Below are 21,010 nucleotides of genomic sequence, written 5' to 3'. Positions count from 1 at the left end.
ATTAACACGCAGCAATGAAATACTTATACATATAAAAAAAAAAAATTTCATATATTCTTTTTGTAAACATTTTCTTAAAATGTGAAAACTTTTACTTTCTTCTAAATGGTTAATTTTATACCCCGGAGATGAGCACGGCCAATCAGCGCACAACTGCACTGGGTCGCCGCAAGGGAAATTCAATTCAAAAATACTTTATCCGAAAGGGAAATTATTTTTTTGTAACTGATGTCATTGAACTATCTTCAAAGACTCATTGTGGATGGTGATTCTATGGGCAGGATTGATCTGCAGTAGCAGTCAGTCTAGCAATGAACCCGAAGAAGCCTCTGACTGAAGACCATTGCTGTTTGACAGTCTCATTACATACCAACAGCTCAATATCAGTATTCTTCAGAAGCATTTATTATTGGCAAACACTTCTTATCCAACTTATTTGCTTATCCTGCTCCCTACCCATTATGATTAATGGAAGATGTGTCTTGAACTTCCTTCATCTACTCTATTGTCCTTTAATTTGTAGAAATACATTTTAAAAATTCCACTTTTATTGGACCCATTAGCAGTTTAACCAGGTTCAATTAAAATACCACAAGTTCATCGCAACCTGTCCAAAAACCTGTAAAATTGGCCTAAATTTTTTTGTGTTAAGTCAGTAAGACAAAAACATGCTGGATAAAATATTACAAGGTGGAATACTGAACATTAAAGTTAACAGTTTAAGTATAGTCCCCTTAGGGGGCTCCGTATATAGTTGCCCTGTCTGAAACAAAGAGCTATCATACCTAGAAAACAGTGACATAGAAAACCAAAACAAACAAAAAAATTACTGGAAGAAATCAGACTTGTATTTTTCACATTTGGTCAAGTTTATTTTCACTTGGTCTCATCTGTTAGAGTACATCAGACTACTTTGACAGCTGAAGTGCAATCGTTAACTTCCGTTTTCACCAATTCAAGCCATTAACAAAAAACGATGCAGAGGTAACATTTATGCTCTTGAAAACAGAAACTTGCAGAACCTTCCCTCCTGCAGGTCAGACAATTGAGCTTGATGGCAGATTGATGCATATTTTGGATTGATGTTTCTGTAGTTCAGATGGCTTTAAATTGACAACTGTTTAGTTGTTCTAATGATCAAAACCCAAATGAAGATTTCAACTAACTCCTAGGAAACACACGAAAATCTAATTTCTTAAGGGCTCACCCTTCTGTAAGTGCATTAAAAACAGGATACGAAGGGAAGAAAAATGGCTCAAAAGAGAAAACATATTGTCAGAATCATCCAGCCAGTGGTTCACTCCCCAGTTTAAAACCCAAACTGTGCCATTAAGAAAATTACTTCAAAATAGAAGCAACAAAAAGAAATAATTTCTATTTAGGACTGAGAAACTCAATGACAGACTAGGAGGAAAATGATTTGCTGAGGACTGCTAAACAAAGACGTCTTTGTGTTGTTGAAAACAGTTTAAAGAAAAAAAAAAAACATGATAAAAGATTTGAGCCATGAAGGAGACGGTTGTTAAACTGTCCATCAACTTTTAAATTCGCACGAGGAAAGAAGGCTGAGCTCTTACCTGATTAGACTTTGCCTATAAGAGGAACGATAGATTTCTTCAAATTCAGAAAGGAATCAGCAGTAGGTGGAGTGTGTGATCAGAATGTTGACCTTCATTATAAACACCAAACACCCTTTACAGTGATGCGTTTCTTATGAGGCAGACAGTGTGCTAAACCAAGAGGAAGATTCAGCAGCAAAAAACTCCCAAGTTGACTCGACCCACTCCGTTTCTTCCCTGAAAAACAAACACATTTTCCTATCTAGTAGTAATTTTTTAATTGTTGCCATCAGGTCTTAGTGTGACAGAACACAAAGAGGAAATGGCAGAGCTCAGTGTCAACAAACTGTGTTAATGTGGATGGAAAGTGTGATCTGTGTGTTTCTGCAGTTACTCTGATGTCCTGCTCTAGTTAGTTTGAAGTATTAATGGAGTCTGTCTATTCCCTACTCTCTCCATCTCCTCCTGTTTCAGTCTAGTTTGCTCGTTTTCTGTTTTCAGTCTTCCTGTCTCTGGGGATCACTGCAGGGTCACGGTCCAGTCTGCCCCCGCGTTCATCCCAGGCTTGCGGATCGTTAACACAGACATGGAGGCGTCGAAATCAAACTCCAGCTGGTTCGCGCCATCTGCAAAACCGAAAAGAGAAAAGTATTCACATCCTCTGAAAGGTTTTGGGGGGACCTTACGTGCCAAAGAACAATGTTGATAAACTGATTTAGGGTCAACTTTTTTGCTCAAAGTACATCATAATATGAAACTATTGGGGCAACGTGGTTATATGTAAAAAATTTGTTTCCTGATCAATTAGAAAATACAACAGGAAACCTTAAGAACTGAAGATTTCTTAGTCTGAACTTTTTTTTGTTAGGACAGTAAGGACAAGCATTCATGCCTTCAAATGATCTTATTTTAAAGTTTTGATGAGACAAGCTGGTCATAATAAGCAAATACCGAAATAACTGCGTGATAAACTAAAACAAGCTCGATAATTTCCACTGTGATGATTCATATTTTTTAAAGGGCAATCTTGTTTATAGATGCTTCATAATCCATTTTACTTATTCTTTTGATTGTGTATGGTTTTTATCTATCATCTTTGGTTGTTTTATAGTTATTTTGGATATTTAAAATGTCTTCCAGTTCCAGTGTGTAGTCCTCTGCACAAAATTAAAGTTTATTAGATTTTTAGAGGGCGAACAAGCATTAATTATATTGTTGGAAATTGTCTCAAGACATTATTGCTTATCACAATAATTTTTCGGACAGTTTATTATGCAGCAAACTTTGTTACTGTGACAGATCAATTAGTTATTTTTCTAGTTTACTTCTAAACTTTAATATTATAATCCTCCAATAACTCTTATATACGAAAGCTTAAAATAAACACTTTTTAATGCGTTTTTTAATCCGTTATTTTTAATCTGAATTAAGCCTCTATCTTCCTATAAAACCCTAAAATGTTTATTTTAGTGTCCTGTATAATGTGACAAAGAGCATCAATCACTCACCAGCAGTTTTAAGAGTAACCATGCTGGGTTTACTGGCTCCCAGTATAATGATGCGTTCCACCCAAGATTTGGTTGTAAACTGGGCGTTTGGTTCAAGGTCACTGTGGAGAAGACAGAGGAACAAATTCATCTTCAAACATGAGGCGTAACCATTACAGAAGTAGATAAATCTGCACTTTTATCGTCCCGAGTTTCATTCTTAAGTATCAAGATCTGAGCTGGAAGAACAGCGAAGAGAGAAACGCTGAGATGATGCAACGCACACAGAGGAGAGGACGCCGTTGGCGAAGGAAAACTTCCTGTGGATCAACTCTTTCTTCTCATAGTTAAAGGTGTGGCCGTCATCTATGTACAGCTCTCCTTCTGCCGTTCTCTGTTGAACAACAGCAGAGCTTTGATTAGGACGAGCCAGCAGACTCAGCAGAATCTTGCAGCTGCTCTTAAGACGGCGCAAAGTTTCTTCACCTGATTATCAAGGGCCACATACAGAGTGTACGGGTCGTGCTCCATGCAGGTGGAAGACCTGCGGACTCGGAGCTTCCTGGGAATGATGGAGCCGCCGCGCTGGAACACCGGGATCTAGCAAGAAAGCACAAAAAGCCAGCTAAATCAGTGAACTTGTGACAGAATACAGCAGAGGTTAAGAACTACTCTAAAGCAGGAAAATGAGACGTCATTAAAATCCATTGCAACTGTATGTTGAATTTTTGTGACGGCTTACGGAGCTCATGGTGACAGGAATGTAAAGGTTTTGGCCGCCGTTGTGCTTCTGGAAGGTGTGGATGTCAAACCAGACCTGAGGACAGACACGCAGGGTGAAGCATCACCTCCTGAACTTAAAAACCATCACAACCTGCTGCAGAGCGAATCTGTCACCTCGTGTTTCCCCGGCAGGTAAGCAGTGACGCCTCTGGCTCCCTCTTCAGTTACAGGGTGCACCAACAGGTCTCGGCCTGCAGCAGAAACCAGCAAACAGGAGAAAAATTATGAATGTTTTATTATCCAAAAATTCTGATTTCATGAGTAAAACTACTACAAGCTACACAGTGAGTCATTTCATTGGTAAAGACGAATTTTAAAGCTGCATTGCGTAACATTTTTGGCCACAAGATGGCAGCAGAAACAAGTTACTAATTTTCCTTCCATCTTCTAAGCTGAAAAATAAGTTAGACGGTCACAAAGTGAAGCATCTGCAAACATCTGTTCTCCTGTCATAAGAAAGTTCAACTTGTAAGCTAAACTTCTACCTTAAAGATGTAGATGTGATTAGTATCCATCTTCCATAGTTTGTTTCCTTCTGTATGGAAACTTTCAAATGTTCTTCTATTATCATAAGAAAACCAAAATGGCGATCAGAATGAAACATTTTTCAGTCTGACAGGCCATTTTCGAGACCATTTGGAAGCTCAAAAACTTGATTTTTTTGTTGTGTAGTGTGAATTGCTGCTCCTGTTTTATGGAATAACTTACCTTTCCAGATTAGATCTGCCCACAGCCTGGACCATTTTAAATCGCTTCTTAAAACTCATTTTTACTCTTTGGCATTTAAATGATGTGTGTTCTGTTTTGTCATTGTGTTGTTGTTTTTGTGTTGTTATTTTGTGCAGCACTTTGGTGCAGTCTTGTCTGCTGTAAGGTGCTATATAAATAAATTTGACATTGACATTGACATTGAATTATTCCTGGGCTTATTTTCTGTTTATGCTACAAGAGTAATGACTGCATTTTTGATGACTTGATGCTATTTGTGCAACATATGATTACTGAATTATTGAGCAAGTTTGTGATTAATGTAAAACAGAATTCATTTAATCCGCCAATGTATGAGTCAAAGTTTTGAACATTACTGGTAACTATACTGAACTTTTTGCTGAGCTTATACAGTCACTAATATGATTTTCCACTGGAATATTTTTGGCAAAGACTTGACTACAGGTTAAAAAAAAATCTTAACTTTTGAACTACTTCCACACTTAGACTTGGGGAATGATTGTGCTACTTTTATAATTTTGTCTGTAATTACACTAAATGTATTTATTTATTCATTGCATTTTGGCAATTTTAAATCAAGTTTACCTCGTATAACCAATCTAAAGCAGGAAAACCCCACAGGATCAGTAATGATCATTATTGCTTTGCTGTCTAGCAACAGTAAAGCAATAATAGCGGCAAAGTAGGAAGAGGGAGTATTTCTACTCCACTTCAAAAATCCCTGAATCAAGATAAACTAGAGAGAAAACAGCTGCACAACGGTTCTAGGGTAGAACTAGTTTGTAATTAGATTCATGAAATAATCTGATGAAACTCTTCATACTCATTACAGAAAGAGATTTGTGTTTTGTGGCTCACCGAGCAAATACTCATCATCCAAAGCAAAAGTAGCAGGATCCTGGGGATACTCCACCCAAAGTGGCCTGCAACAGACACGAGGAAAGTCAGATTATTATTTACCTGAAAGACAAAGCTTTTCTATGCGGTGGGACGAACATCTTTCTTGTTTTAAGAAAAATACCAAATTTGGAATAATAATGCAGCCAATCGCTTTGATATACGTCTCCTCAATTGTTTAGCTCAAAATCTTCCTGATGAACAATAATTGCATCATGTTACAAATGAACACCTCACTCCTCTGAGCATCAGCAATACACACGAGAGGGAAAAACCGTTCCCTGTCCTCACCTCATGACGGGTTCTCCAGTGTGATATGCGAGGTAGAACAGCTGGTACCAGTAAGGCAAGAACGTGTAGCGCTGGCGAATGGCTTCGCGCATCAGAGCCGTGTTTTCTGGACCAAACAGCCAGGGCTCGCGGCGCGGCGTGTCCAGGTGGGCGTGGGCCCGGAAGAAGGGCTGGTAAGCTCCCGTCTGGTACCAACGCACCAGCAGCTCGGTGCTCGGCGACTTAAAGAACCCGCCGACATCAGCTGTATAAAAACGGTCCTTTATTAATCCCACAGTGGGGAAATTCACTTCAATAGAAAAATACCTAAAAACAATATGAACTGTACATTAATAAAGTACCTACAGCTAAAATTAAAACTAAATAGAAACATGAAATCTGTTTTAAACACAGAACATGTTTTGTATGATCATTGCACAACTTACATATTTAGTCTAGAAAACTGACTTTTCAATCCACAGGGTTTTGATTAAAAACAACAAACTGATCATCAAGAAGCTTTTTCTCACACCAGATCTCTTTTTGTGTTAAACACAGATTCATTAATTTTAATAAAGTCTGAAGAGCAGGCAGCATAATTCAAGCCAACATAACTGAAAAATAACTGCCTGCTTCATTACTGGGGGAACTTCTGCCATCACTATGGCAACAGGACAGACCTGTTTCCATAGCGACATTACCAAACACTGCAGGGTGTTAAGTTGGATTATTTCCACAGTGCTGATAAGAATCATTATTTTACTCAACCAAGGCAGGTTTCTGCAATTATTAATGAGGTAAATATAAAACTTCAACAACTTTATGCTTCATTTTTTGTAAATTACATGAACTATAAAAATAACAGGAATATACTTTATTGGTCCCCAAAGGGAAATTGCTTATTTGTTGACAAGATACTCCATTAAAATATATATTAGAAAATATAAATAAAATCATAAGAGATATAAAATTAATAATACAAGTAATTTAAATAAGATCCCCCCCCAAAAAATAAAATAAAAAACAACAAACATGTTAATGTAATTGCAGAAATGTTCTTAATAAGCCAAATATAACCATCAACCTAAGCTGTGTGTTGTTTATAAACTCACCACCACAAAAAGAGATTCCCACCAGGCCCAGACTCAGACACATGGGGATAGAGATCTTCAGGTGGTCCCACTCTGCAGCGTTGTCTCCAGTCCACACAGCACCTGCATGCAAAACAACACATTTTGCATATAAAAAGGCTTGCCTAATGTTTTATCTTTTAACAGATGTTGAGTCGATGTTAGCGGGTAATCTGGAGGTAAAGGTGCTGATGGCCTCACCGTAGCGCTGGGAACCAGCAAAGAAAGCTCTGGTGAGGACAAACGGTCTCTCGACTCCTCCAGACCTCTCGGTCAAACCCTCTGCTGTGGCCCTGTGCTGCAGGCCAGGAAAACGGAGGATTTCATTACTGTTTTACATTTCCTACCAGCTAATTTCTAGCAAAAAGTAGACGTACCAAATCTAGCTACAATAGATCACTCTTTCTATATTTAGTTAGAATAAAAAAAGACAGAAGAGTGGCCTAAAAATCATAGTGTGACTCGGCTTAAACTCACTGACCACATAAAGGCCGTATAAGTTGTGCACTTCGCGGTGCTCCCAGGATTCGTGCATTGCGTCTTTGTGCATGGTGACCTCCGGCCCGTTGAACACGGACGGCTCATTCATGTCATTCCACGTATACAAGTTCTCCATGGCGCCCTGCAGAGCGGACACACTCCGTTTAATCTAAACTACGACACAAAACAACCTAAAAACTGTGAAACAATGCAATTAATTCAAAGGTGGTAATCATGTCTGAGACTCAAATGTAAGCAAAGAGAAAATGGTGTGAATGTTTCCAAAGTTGAATTAGGTGCCAGCATTTAATAAGACACAGTTTCTAATTGAGCCTCGTTTTCTAGCTTTGCTCTGCACAGCTGAATGCTTCATATTATTTACAACAATACAAACCTCCACATGAGCTACTCACCTCATACTGATCGTAACCAAACTGGCTGGCCCACCAGGCCCTCATGTCAGGACGGGTGAAGTCTGGATAACCTGCATTCCCTATTTATTCATCAGCAGTGAAGGAAAACAGAAGAGAAGATAAAAATCAGGTTTTAATCTCTAGATAAAAAATAAAACCATGCCAGAGTTGTAGGAGTCTTACCAGGCCAGCACCAGCCTTCGTAGTCTCCTCCATCTTTATTCTTCACATAGAAACCCCGAGAGCGGATCTCGTTGTGGATCTTGTAGTTTGTGTCTACTTTGATGTGAGGATCGACGATCGCAACCATCTGGAAGGAATAAAATGTGCTGAGCTTCAAGCCAACAGAGTTTAAAATCTACTTCAGGCAAGCTATAAAGCTGCATAAAAGATTTAATCACGTTTTCATTTCAGAGCTCTCCACTTTTCCAGACTCGGATTTCTATGTTTCCAACAGTTTTTAGAATATTCTGGATATTTAAGTGAAAAACTTTTATCTCAAATCCACAAATCGGGAAAATAGAGCAACATGGTAAAGAGATATTCTGCCCCTTTTTAATAGAATCTGGACAAAAATTGAATAAGCCAAAATATATAAAACACCTAGATCAACCTACAGATTTTTTTAAGTACAGTTTCATCTTTGATACCTCCAGTTTATCTGTAGAAGCTTAAAATAGAGATTTAAATAGCCTGAACCACATATTTGATGCAAAAGATTGTTTCAAGCCTGGAAAACCTCTTGTTCATTTCTGAATGATTTGGCTTTACAATGGAACTAGGCAATAAATCTATTACAATCCTAAATAAATTTTAATTACTACAGATTTAAATATACATTAATCTATTACAGCCCTTCTTTTTTTAAGAATCTCTGTTTAGTCAAAACAGAGATTTATCCATATGGATAAATATCCATATTTGGAAAAGGATAAAAACCAAACTCTAGATTTCATAAGAACTCTTTAGGGTCTTAATAAACAAATATACAGATTTTGTCAGCTGTACCTTGCGTTTCTTGTCCAGGAGACCCTGCAGCATCTCCTTTGGTGATGCAAACTTGTGAGGATCCCAGGTAAAGTAGCGCTTCCCGTCCGTGTGCTCGATATCGAGCCAAATGAAGTCGTAGGGGATGTCGTGCTCATCGAAGCCGGCGTCCACCGAGCGCACGTCTTCCTGGTCGTTGTAGTTCCAGCGGCACTGGTGGTATCCCAGTGAGGCCAGAGGGGGGAATGCCTGAGTGCCTGAGGGGCAGAAGGACCAAAGAGGTCAGAAAACAACCGACACAAGATGATCTCTGCCATTTGGTTGCAGATGTTTTCAACTAGTTAGTTTCCTCATTTGCAAATCAATAATTCTAAGAGTCGCCATGTAAATTCTACTCAGAAGGAGCCAAAAGGTAACATGAAACCAAGGAAATTAAAGCTTATGTCTCATTTGATGTTCTTTCTCACCTGTTAGAGAAGCGTACTGAGAGAAGACGTCTCTGGGAGTCGGTCCCAGCATGAGGAAGACATCTATGATTCCACTTTCTGAAATCCAACGAACATCCGTCTGTGGCGTCTCACTGGAGCCCTGAACGTAATCCAGCATTTTCCCAAACACCGTCTGGAGAGAGGAACAAAATGGGATTTTTAAAACAAAAAAATTTCCCGGACTCATTTCAAAATCCTCGAGGCTTAAGGGGAAACCAGGAAGTGAATGCTGCTGGTTAATCTCTGGTCAGGGAGAACAGACTTTACCTTTCCTGCTGTGTTTGAACTTATATCCACCCAGGTTTCTGCAGCGTTGAGCCAGAAGATGCCCATAGTACGCTGAGTGTTGTGTGCCAACATCACTGGGACTGCCCCATACAGGGCCATCGGGTTATACAGTTCATACTGGAAAACATCCAGGTTATACAGCCGATACGGATCCCCACTACTGAAAACAAAACCAGAGGGATTCACATGTCATTTCTGCATTTGAGGCTTTGATAGATGAAACGTGCAGCTGAGACTCACTCTGTCGTTTTAAGCTTCAGAGTGTCTGCGTGCTCTGGGATGCCGTAGACGTGCTCCACGCCCGGCAATGAAAAGTCTAAACTAATGGCAGAAGGACCTGAGTAGAGAGACGACGGGTGAAACATTTCAACTTTCAACCTTTCTCATACAAATACCTTCAGCTAAAGCTAAAACTGCATGCTGTACCGCTCGGTTTGCTGTCTGTGTGCGATTTAAACGTCTCTTCCCACATCCCGTCTTCTACTTTCTCTTCCTCTTCTTTTGCAGTCTGGTAGTCAAAAGGCAAAACTAGTCATGGAGGAGCAGAAACCATGAGATAAAACCTAAAGAGCCAAACAATGGATCTCCAAATACCTCGGCCGGGTTCGCCGGGTCCGTCCCCTCTTTGTTCTCAGCCTCCGGGTCAGCCTGACTGCTCAGAGCGAAAGATGGGTAGAAAAGAAAGAGCGTCACTTTGGCAACCGTCTCATGAGAGGTAATAATATGCTGAGATAATTAAACTATAGTTAAAGGTAAATAAAACAACATGGAACAGGGTGCAGGATTAATGATTGTCCCCTCACTGCAGACGACTAAATAAAACTACAAAACAGAGTGACCTAGCTTTAATTACAAATAGGGACTGAACAACTTCCTGCCTTGTGGCTACTTCAGGCTTGGTATTGAAAGACCAGAGCTCAACGGTTCAACACGTTGCAGCATACACCACCTTAAAAACCCCCAGATAGAACCGAGAAGATCCAAAAACACCAGAGTTTAACCCTTAGAAGCAGCTCTAAAAAAAAAATTAAAAAATCCTTGAGCTGCAGAAGTACGTGACGTTAAGCAGTAAACATGCAGTGAGCAGCCGACCCGACCTGTTACTGTCCAGAGGAAGCGATTTAAAATGACCTTGAATTAATGCAAAACTGCAATCAGAAGTAGAACCACAAAGAGAGATGTTGCTGACGGGAGCTGATCAGCAAAGTCTGAGGGGACAGACTGCATGTGGGCTCAGACAGACATTCATAGGGGAACTTGATGAGTATTTATAACACTTTAACTTTGAGACAGAGCAACACAGAGTCGTCATTAGCACTAGCTACAAGGCCAGAGGTTTCAAAGGTAAAAGAATTTGACAACTATTCCACAAAACTGGTCTTTCTGGAGAAGAGTCAAGAATAAAACAAGTGTTAAAAGAAAGGCAAACTTTTCCAATTCACAACATAGGAGAGCGCGCATACATAAAGGTTTATGGCTTATACTCAAGAAGTTGGTGTGAAAACTAAAACTGCACGACTCCCTGATTGCACCACAGGGATGCTTTTCTTCAGAAGGAGGTAGATGAAGAAAATACTAGAGCTACAACTAGCGATTATTTTATTAATCGATCATTCTATTGGTTATTCTGATGATCAAATAAATTAAAAAAACGGGCACAATCTACAGAGCCTTTTTAATACATTAGATGTACATTAATATATGCAAATATACAAATAATACAATTCTTTTAAATTAGAAAACAAGCATTTTACTGCCTAAAATCAGAATTACTGGAGTGAATGCTTGATCATTTGTAGCAAAGGATTCATCTGCAGCTAAAAAACATCCACATGTGAAAAGTTCGGCGTTTCTGCTCAAACATCAATACGATGTCAAAATAGTGTAATGAACCACTCAGTGGAAACACAGAATTAGAGACTTGAGAAGTCTTCAGACTGCAGTGGAGGTTGACAGAGCTAAACATGGCGCCAGAGCTACAATGGCGAAGTATCAGAGTGTCCCAGTCAAAGCCCAGACTTAAATAGTCTGGAAATCTGTGACAATACTTGAAAACTGTCGTTTACATTGTCGTCCTCCATCCAATCTGACTGAGCTTGATAGTTTTATGAAGAGAAATTCAGTCTCTAGATGTATAAAGCTAGTGGACACAAACTAAAAGACTCGACTCCAATCACAACAAAAGCTGGTTCTATAAAGTAACGGTGCTGCATACTAATGCATGCCACACTTTTCAGATCTTAAAACTTATTCAAACACATGAATTACTTTACTTCTACTTTATAATTAACTACATGCCACTCTGTGTTGTTCGTCAGATAAATTCTCAGTAAAATAGTTTGTGGTTGTAATGTGAGAAAGTTTAAGAGTTATTAATACTCAAATCTACATCTTCAACCCTTTACTCAGACTTTACTTGCCACATGTTGTAAATCAAGCAGTTAAAAGATTTGGATCATCAGATGAGCTACTGATTTGACAATGGATGAGTTAATGCTTTTTAAAAAATCAGACAAAAGTGAAAATTTAAATCAAACCCAGAGCTAAAATGTAACCCTGCAGCTTTTTCTAATGATCAGATTGATTCTTTAAGCGTCTGAATGTGAGGATGACTCAGTTTTAAAACTACATCCAAACACCTCCATGCACACAGTCAGCCACACCCTAACATACAGTCACATTAATTTCAGGGTAAATAAACTTGGTGTGATGGGAAACCCTAAGTCTTATATAACTACGGGCAGCAGAGGCACAAGGAACAGAATACACATTAAGGGTCTTTACCTAGAGAATACCCTCTTGATATTATCCCACACGCTAGCCACTGTGCTAGTTACTTTATAGGAGAAACTAGGATGATAGGGAGAAAAGGACAGAACAACGAGTCAGAGACAGCACTGAAAAAACAAACCATATCATGGGAACAGAAACTGAATTTATCCACCGAGTGACGATGTGGATTATAAAAAAAAAAGAAAGCGACAGGGCTTTGTGTGGAAGTGTGTGTGTGTGTGTGTGTGTGTGTGTGTGTGTGTGTGGACTCTCACGTGTCCTTGCGCATCCTCAGGTGCTCAAAACTGAGCAGGCCTCGCGAGTTCAGGGACATTAGGACGTCGCGTCCCTCCACGATGTCAAGTCTGAAGGGCCGGGCGCTGACGATGACCCTCTGGGACTCCGATCCCAGAGACAGCACCACCCCGTTCTCATCCTGGGACAGGAGAGACAGACTGGGACGGGGGGAAAACTTCAATTAGGGGACAAGTATTCTGAATTAGTGGCAATAAACTTTCGACTCTCAGACTAAAAACGAATCCGCCACGCAGGAGGGAAATATCACGAGGTACTCACGGCTCGGTCGGCGGCTCCCTGATGAGCACGTCTGGGACTTCATAGCGAGGCTTCAGAGGCTTCAGCTCGTTAATCTTCACCCTCGTTATGTTTCCCTGGAGACGGTAGAGCTCGAGCAGAAGACGCACCTGAAAGCAGAGATCAGCAGATTTCTCTTCAACACCGCAGCAACATCGCTGATTGGACTGAGCCAGAAACACAAATAACTCACTCCAATCTGCAATTTCAACTTTTGCCATAGAAAGCATTTCATGCAGTCTGACTGCATGCAGGGCAAACTGCAGCTCTGATGATAGCAAGTCACACTTAATACAGCTGAAAGGTCATTCTTGATGTTTCTGTGGAGGAATGTCGCCTTGAGGCAGATCTGACCTACACAATGATACGATTTTAATCTGCTAAAATCGTATTTCCACATGTGTGATGTTTAATTTCTTGGAACAAACTTTTATTTAGTCTCTGCAGAAATACTTAGGGGAGGTTCAGCCTTCCTTTCATATTTTAACAAGCTCTGGTGGTGGAAAAAGAAAAGCACAGCCGCAGTGACGTCTACAGTTCCAAGTAATAAAATGATTTAGTAATATAAAATTATTCTAATTTGGATGCAAAAACCATCCAGCAGATTCCACACAGCAACAAAATATTGATCAAACAAAGATTAAGGTAAAAAAAAAAGTATAAAGGTTGTGCAGAAAAACTAAATATGCTCCAAGATTCTGCAATTAGGTCAAAATTTAAGAACAATAATCAAACAAATCTGTGACTGATTTTGTATGACTATTATGCCTTAATTTCATTCATTCTTGTCCCATTTTTAGCCAAGCATTCAGCCATAATTCACAACTGCTTCAATTAATTGTGCTTATAATATTCAGAGTTTTGCCCATTCAAATCGCTTCATCTAATCTTCCTGTTATTTTTAAGCGTCCGATCACGCCACATGTGATAGTATAGTAGTAATAAAGTTTTGTTGTCTTATCTTTTCCTGACTATTGCAACACGTCAGGTCTTGTATTTCCATCCTGTCACAGATTTACTAGAATAGTTAGAAGAGTACTTTCCATTACCATAACTATAGCAGCTGAACCGCCTTGAAAATTGTGATTCAACATGGTGAGGCATCAAATTAGATTAACTAGTGCTCAGCGATAACGAGTCACAAGTTTTAGAGCAGAATTAATTCAATAAATTATTTTCCCAAGCAGATGAAATTTGCTGTATATATGCTGTACGTAACAAAGCCTGTCAGTTACTATGGAGCCTCTCCTGCATTTCTACGATGCCAAAGCGACTAGTCAAAGTCAACTTTCATCACTTCAAAAATATGTATATATTAGTTATATACAGTATTACAGAGCTCATATGAGCTCAAATATCAAGTTGCCACCTTTATAATGTTGCACATACTTGTGCATTTTATGAATCTAAAACAAAAAGATGTGCAAGTCAATAACTGGAAACCATTGTGTCTTGATGGTTTGAATGGAAAGAAGTGAGAGTCTTGGAAATTACAGTTGATGTTAAAACCATCTTTGTGAGAAAGTTACTGTTTCAATAATGTTTAGCCTTTACTGTCGGGTAAATATTAACCCTATGTTTCAGGCAGGCAAACATCACCATGTTTAACTAAAAAAAAAAAGCAAGACAAAATTTAAATACTGTAAAATATAAATTAAAAGCATTAGAAGAATATTATGGGTCAATTTTCATTAAATTAAGAATGTTAATCTTTCTTTGTAAGCTATTTCACTTTAGATTTATGTTGAGTAAAAGTCAAGGTAAACTTATGTTTTGGTAAGATATCCTCCCCCCTTCTAACAACCCTGTATTGTATGTATTAGACATGACATGCAATAATCATGACTAAAAGTACCAGAGTTTTACAGCATAAGAGCCTTTCCTTAAACATTACATTATAAGATCTACCTGATTCTTAAAATAGAAAAGTTTAAGATCCATTTTTATCTTTAAAACCCTTAATGTAATGTACCCAAGTGATCATCCAACTTCAATCTACCTTGTTATTGTCGTTGATGAGCTGCAGGGTGAGTCTGGTGTTGGTCAGCTCCATGGTTTCCAGCAGGGCCCGATAAGGGGACTCACCAGGCTTCATCGCTCGCTGCCGCCTTGCACAAGGTAAAAACAGGCATCAGTCATAAATCAACCATGTGCTTTTCATTTGGAAATATGCCTTTAATTAAATGCATCACTTTTCCATGTTCCACTCACTTGCAGAAAGCACTTTGGTCGCAGGTCTTGAAGTTGCCCTTGTCCACAGCCCAGGATCCACTGAGGCACACGGCCAGCCAGAGCAACAAGACAGGCCCCATCCTGCGGAGGAAAAACCAACAGCACATCTCCAGTTCATGCACTCTGGTTTGGTTGAGCAATAGCCAAATAATTACCCGAGGGGACGCGCTACAAACCTGAGGAGGAACTGCTAAACCATACACCTGAACTTTGAGCTCGTTGTGGTTATAAAATATGCCCTTAAATCAATTGCAGTTAAATCTTTACCATTTAAATCCTGCAACCACACAATGTGTATTTAAATAAAATAGTACTAAACGCTGCTTTTTGAATTTTAAAAAGGGCAAAACTCCATCGAACGCGTCTCTTTATTCCTGTCAAATCTTACCGATGCGAATTAACGTGTTTGGACTATTGCCAAGAACGTATTAGCTAACACAGCGGCTAACGACTGCTAAAATTAATCTGCGCCCGTATTAATTTAAAAAATAACACAGTACATACAGGTTAAACAAAATAACCGCAACACTATACGGCTCTCTGGTTGAGGAATACATGAGTGGCAACAGTACGAGTCTGAATAAGCTGCTCTGTAAATCAGAACACTATCATGCTAACCGTGCTAACATCCTGCCGAGCAGCTAATTCAATTGAAACGGAGATGGAGACTTTTCCACTAGTACTGGGCTCCTTCGCGGCGTCCAAACCTTTAATGACGTCTGCATTTACTAAATTCAACCCAAAACTTATAACCCCTGCCAGCAAGCTAAGAAAAACCGAATGAAGACGGTGAAAAAGAAACGATTAAAGAGCGGAACTGCTCCGTCTTTACCTCTCAGTGAAGGTGGCCATCTCGATTCGGGTCCCGTTGGCTCCGCCCCCTTTCACTCTGCAACAAAGATCGTTTAAAAAAGAAAGATTCTCAGCAACTGACCTAAAAATGAGTGCTCAATTTTTAATCCGACAATAAACCTAGAGAGGGAGGATTAAGATAAAAGTCAGTGATTTAGATATGCGAATGATGTTGAATGGAGCCGACACGGGAACTTCTTGGGAATATTTACCCTCTCACGGTCGGACACGTCACCTCCAAGATCCACTCAGTGAAGCGCACACATTCATCCCGGATTTGTCACGGTGGATTTATTTCAGGCTATTGTGGTGCTTAATATAAACTGTGCCTGTTGACTGCAAGAGCAACCTAGAGTTCTTAGATCCTTAATATGAATTAAAAAGTGTAACCTTACCTGTAAAACCGACATTTAGCACTAGGACTACCAGGATTTTGAGAAATTCCTATCTCTACCAAGAGGGGCCAAATTGTTTATCTTCCTAGAGCTACCGAGAGAGGGCCAAACTGGGTTATTAGCATCCAAATGTGGCCAAACTGACGACTCTGAATGGTCTAATTAGCATCCCTGTAGATGTGACCATAGCCTGAGGGACCAGCAGGGGGGAGGAGAGCCAAACTCACTACATCAACTTTCACGCTGATTGTCCTTGGAACAGGATAGAAATTTTGAAAATAACTACTTCTGGTGGTTCCTGAGTGTGGGGAGGGGTGAGAGGCAGGCCAGATCTGGGAGACTTTGCACATGCAAATTTGCATGCTGCCTTTTGTGCTGTGGAGTATAAATATCTGGACATTCACTCAGCTTTTTAGTTCGCAAGAATCAAGATGGCGAAGAGGACACAGAAGCCGATGAATGCTGAAGAGGCTTTGGAATTACTTATGCAGAATTCCAAGCCTTGGGATTCAGAAGGAGAAGATATAGATGAAGAAGTCATAGACAAAGAAGACCTAGACGCTCAACCGGATTCGGACTCTGAGCTCTCTTCAGGTTAGTTTTCTCAACCTGCCTATTTTATTTTCCTGACTATTTTTTTTATTTAGAAAGAAACAAAAAGTTGATTTGAAATTGTTTTTCTTGCAGATGAGGAGACTCTCCCGCTACCAAAAAAGAGAGCTCGTTCGGGGAGTGAGCCGACAGAGACCACGAAGGATGGTACAGTGTGGCGGCAGGAACAAGTGGGGACACATCTCCATTTCACTCCAATAGAGCCGTACGCCAAAGATGGAGAGCCAAGCGCTAAGGCCAGTCAAAGCATCCGGAGTCGCCTTCAGAGCTTCCTCTGTTTTATTACTCTGGAGATGCTTCGTACCATTCAACAGTGGACCACCCAACATGCACGTCAGGAGCAGCAGGTTTGGTTCATGGATCTCCCGGAACTAATGGCATTTATTTCAGTCATTATCTTGCGGGGGGTGACCAAGGTTCCATCACTATGTGACAGCTGGTCAGCAAACTTGGGAAACCCAAGGATCATTGCAACTATGGCCCGAAACCGCTTCCAAAACATCATGCGACACCTACGCTTTGATGACATGTTTACACGCCGTGAGCGAGCGGAGACCAACAGATTCGCTGCAATCTCTGATCTTTGGGAATCGTTTGCCGCTAACTGCATCTCATCCTACAGCCCTGGTCGACACATCACTGTTGATGAACAGCTTTTCCCCACAAAAACCCGCTGCTGTTTCCTTCAATACATAGCAACAAAACCGGACAAGTTTGGCATCAAGTTTTGGGTGGCTTGCGACTTGAAATCACAGTACATCTGTAATGTCTTCCCATATCTTGGCAAGGACCCCAGTCGTCCCAGCGGGGAGAGACTGTCCGAGACTGTAGTGATGAGGCTGATGGAACCGTTCATGGACAAGGGCAGAACTGTAACCACGGACAATTTCTTTACATCACTGTCACTTGCGCAACAACTGCGTAGCCGGAAAACCACCATCCTCGGCTCAGTCAACAAGAGAAGCCGGGAAATTCCTCAATCCGCTAAACGGAAGGATCGCACTGAATTCACCACTCAGGTGTTTTCAACCTCTGATGCCACGCTGACTGTGTATGTGCCCAAAAGGAAGAAGGTCGTTTACATTCTCAGCAGCATGCACAGCGTGGTTGAGACTGAGGATACCACCAGAAGAAAGCCAAACACCATCAAACAATATAACAAAGCAAAGTGCGGTGTGGATGTGATGGACCAAATGGTGCGGGAGTACAGCGTGCGTGCAGGAACACGGAGGTGGCCAGTTGCCGTGTTCTACAACATGATTGACATGGCAGCACTGAATGCGCATGTGCTGTATCAGGCATGCACTGGGGTGCAGGAGAGACGGGTGGACTTCCTGGTGGAGCTCGCAAAAGAGTTGGCTAACTCTCATGTGAGTGAGAAGAATGCGTGCAAGGAGCAACTGCTTTGCCAACAACCTGCCACACCCAGCCCAGGCAAAAGGGCGAAGTGCCAAATCAACCGTCGATGCATTAAAAATAGTACAAATAGGAGATGCGTTGACTGCTTCAAATACGCATGTGGCAAATGCAGCAAGCCCATGAACTGGCAGTGCCAGATGTGTGCCGACAGTGCAGACAGTGCGCAGAATGAGGGCTGAAATGCCACTCACACACACACACACACACACACACACGCAGCCCCCTGCTGTCCCACTGTGCCTATTGCAAATAATTGTGGAATTGTTTTATTTCTTGTATTTTTTTTTATTGTTTTTAATGACAAAAATAAAAAGCATTCAAACAAATAACAGTTGTTCTTTTGTATATTTTTTTTGTATATCTTCTGTATATCTTCTGTATCCTCTTCTCCATCCTGCTTCTTGCAAACTAAAAAGCCTCTTGACCTCTTGACTTAGACACAAATACATCTGGTACCTGTCTGTAAAATTTCTAATTCTCCATTTAAAATATTAAAAATAATTCATTGTGCTTTTTTGCTAAAATAAAACTAAGCTAAATATAATATATATAATCTTTATATTATATAAGCAGGGAAATTACTTCGCTTTTGCAGCATAGAGAATAGAGACAAGACACAGTAATAACCAACTTGAAGTTGTAGATAAAATAAAATAAAGAAATAACATGAAATTTAAATTGATTAACACTAGCATGCCAGAGAATTTCGACCTCCCCCTGTAGTCCTGAAAGAGAGACAAAATACACCAAAATGCAAAAAGCTGATGAATCCAATTAGCATCCTTTCAATTTTATATGTAGCCATTGTCTGAAGCATCAGCGAGGAGGGAGGAGAGCCAAACTCACAAAAGCATTTCAACTTTTGACCTTTTGCCCCCTCAGGTCAATCGACCCATCTCTGGGATACAAAGGTAGAAGTGTTCAATGACCCTTCTTTTGGAATGCAGAGTTCAGCTTTGCCCCCCTCTTGTGGTGCGTCAGTAATGGCCTTATTTACATAACAAAGGCGCCTCTTCACACCCTCTCTTGGAGGGCCAAACTGGCCCCTCTCTGGTACCTAGAGGAAGATTCCCATTTTGGGAATCTTTGGTAGTTCTAGTTGCAGCCATCAGCAGTCTGATGGCAAGTGGGAAAAAGCTGTTTCGGAACCAGGTGGACCTGCACCGGATGCTGCGGAACCTCTTTCCAGAGGGCAGCAGGGAGAACAGTCCATGGTGGGGGTGTGAGAGGTCACTGATGATGTTTCGGCCTCGGGACACGCATCCTGCATCGATGGTTGACCTGACACTTCGCCCTTTTGCCTGAGCTGGGTGTGGAAGGTTGTTGCCGAAGCAGTTTCTCCTTGTGTGCCTTCTTCTCACTCACATGAGAGTTACCCAACTCTTTTGCAAGCTCAACCAGGAAGTCCACCCGTCTCTCCTGCACCCCAATGCATGCCTGATAAAGCACATGTGCATTCAGTGCTGCCATGTCAATCATGTTTGCCAGGTTTGCTGACCAGCTGTCACATAGTGATGGAACCTTGGTCACCCCCCCGCAAGATTATGACTGAAATAAATGCCATTAGTTCTTGTGAACTAAATAGGTGAAGCAGTCACCTATTTATCCTCCACAGCACAAAAGGCTGCATGCAAATTTGCATGTGCAAAGTCTCCCAGATTTCTTTTGCTTACACTTTTTGCATGATTTTTTTGAGGTGGATCAACACAATTAATTTGGTTAGTTTATTTCTAAACTGTCATTTTATACCCTCTTAGCTTTATTTCAAAGAGAAACATTACTAATTTCTTTTAGAAAAACCTTTGCATATTTTTTGAAACAGATTGTATGTTTTGCAAACTCGATGTACATTTGGCAAAATGACCTGGATAATGCAGCACAACATCATGGATCAGCTGCAAAAGGTCACATCTCTCCAAAAACACTTCATGTATGCTTCAAAACTAAACTGACTAGTTGTAGGTATCATAGATACCCACCCCCAACATGGACTATTCACATTCCTACCTTCTGGCCTGACGGTCAACGGCCACATTTACAATTGAAGAAGAATGCTAATTTGAGCCATCAGAGTCGTCAGTTTGGACTCAGGGCCATTTTGTTAAATCAAGCTGAACTTTTTTTATATACTTTATTCTGTTTATATTTTTCCCAAAATTCATTCAAAAATGCTTTATCAACCCCAAAGGGAAATTAAATGTTGTAGGTCATTATCCAAGGTTCTTCAGCAGCGTTGTAGATGGCTGTGGCCAAGAAGGATCTCCAGTATTAGTCTGTATTACAGCTAATCTGAAGAAGATTCTGACTGAAAACACTCTGTTGTTGGAAAGTAGTCTCATGAAGAAGATGAGCAGGGTTGTCTATTTTATTTATTTTATGAATAATCCTTTGCACAATTATTTCCACAGTAGTCCCAAGGACAGAACCAGCCTTCTTCGGCAGCTTGATTACAGACAGTATGCAACATGCAACAGAATCTTATTAAAGTTGTATTACTACATGTCCTTTGACATTAAAATGGATGTATGTAGCCTTATCTTGAAAACCTTAAGGCAATTTGAAAAATTCAATCAAAATCAGTTTGAAAACTAAATAAAGGTGAACCCCAAGGTTCAGTTCTTAG

At 40.3% G+C, this 21,010-nt stretch overlaps 2 protein-coding genes across 3 annotated transcripts; one reads left to right on the top strand and one right to left on the bottom strand.

The window, feature by feature from the left end:
• Positions 1-848: 848 nt before the first annotated feature.
• On the bottom strand, positions 849-16,015 carry ganabb (glucosidase II alpha subunit b). 2 transcript variants are annotated; one of them, XM_032554392.1, is made up of 25 exons: positions 15,942-16,015; positions 15,089-15,190; positions 14,877-14,985; positions 12,860-12,987; positions 12,559-12,738; positions 12,296-12,361; positions 10,106-10,163; positions 9,938-10,019; positions 9,752-9,848; positions 9,491-9,671; positions 9,203-9,356; positions 8,757-8,992; positions 7,932-8,058; positions 7,749-7,828; positions 7,337-7,477; positions 7,057-7,153; positions 6,838-6,939; positions 5,747-5,990; positions 5,417-5,481; positions 3,944-4,020; positions 3,789-3,863; positions 3,533-3,646; positions 3,331-3,440; positions 3,068-3,168; positions 849-2,185 (listed from the first exon to the last, which is right to left on the bottom strand). In XM_032554392.1, exons 1-25 carry the CDS (start codon positions 15,959-15,961, stop codon positions 2,079-2,081), a joined length of 2,853 nt encoding a protein of 950 aa, XP_032410283.1. In that variant the 5' UTR covers positions 15,962-16,015; the 3' UTR covers positions 849-2,078. The 2 variants fall into 2 exon arrangements, with proteins under 2 accessions (XP_032410283.1, XP_032410284.1); XM_032554393.1 differs by lacking the exon at positions 12,296-12,361.
• Positions 16,016-16,686: 671 nt separating this feature from the next.
• Positions 16,687-18,931, top strand: LOC116714085 (piggyBac transposable element-derived protein 4-like). Its single transcript, XM_032554395.1, has 2 exons — positions 16,687-16,950; positions 17,044-18,931. The coding sequence occupies exons 1-2, from the start codon at positions 16,788-16,790 to the stop codon at positions 18,564-18,566; spliced, it is 1,686 nt and encodes a 561-aa protein (XP_032410286.1). The 5' UTR covers positions 16,687-16,787; the 3' UTR covers positions 18,567-18,931.
• Positions 18,932-21,010: the final 2,079 nt, after the last annotated feature.

This window comes from Xiphophorus hellerii, chromosome 23 (genome assembly GCF_003331165.1).
Source record: "Xiphophorus hellerii strain 12219 chromosome 23, Xiphophorus_hellerii-4.1, whole genome shotgun sequence".
Lineage (NCBI taxonomy): Eukaryota > Metazoa > Chordata > Actinopteri > Cyprinodontiformes > Poeciliidae > Xiphophorus > Xiphophorus hellerii.
Note: the sequence above shows the minus strand (reverse complement) of the source record. Positions and strands in the feature narration are given on the sequence as shown.

Coding starts and splice junctions, on each gene's coding strand:
- LOC116714085 (XM_032554395.1), top strand. CDS start 16,788: ATGGCGAAGAGGACACAGAAGCCGATGAATGCTGAAGAGGCTTTGGAA. Junction 16,951..17,043: donor GGACTCTGAGCTCTCTTCAG/GTTAGTTTTCTC, acceptor TTTTTCTTGCAG/ATGAGGAGACTCTCCCGCTA.
- ganabb (XM_032554392.1), bottom strand. CDS start 15,961: ATGGCCACCTTCACTGAGAG. Junction 8,059..8,756: donor TCCTGGACAAGAAACGCAAG/GTACAGCTGACA, acceptor TATTCCTTCCAG/ATGGTTGCGATCGTCGATCC. Junction 3,647..3,788: donor TTCCTGTCACCATGAGCTCC/GTAAGCCGTCAC, acceptor CTTTCTTGCTAG/ATCCCGGTGTTCCAGCGCGG.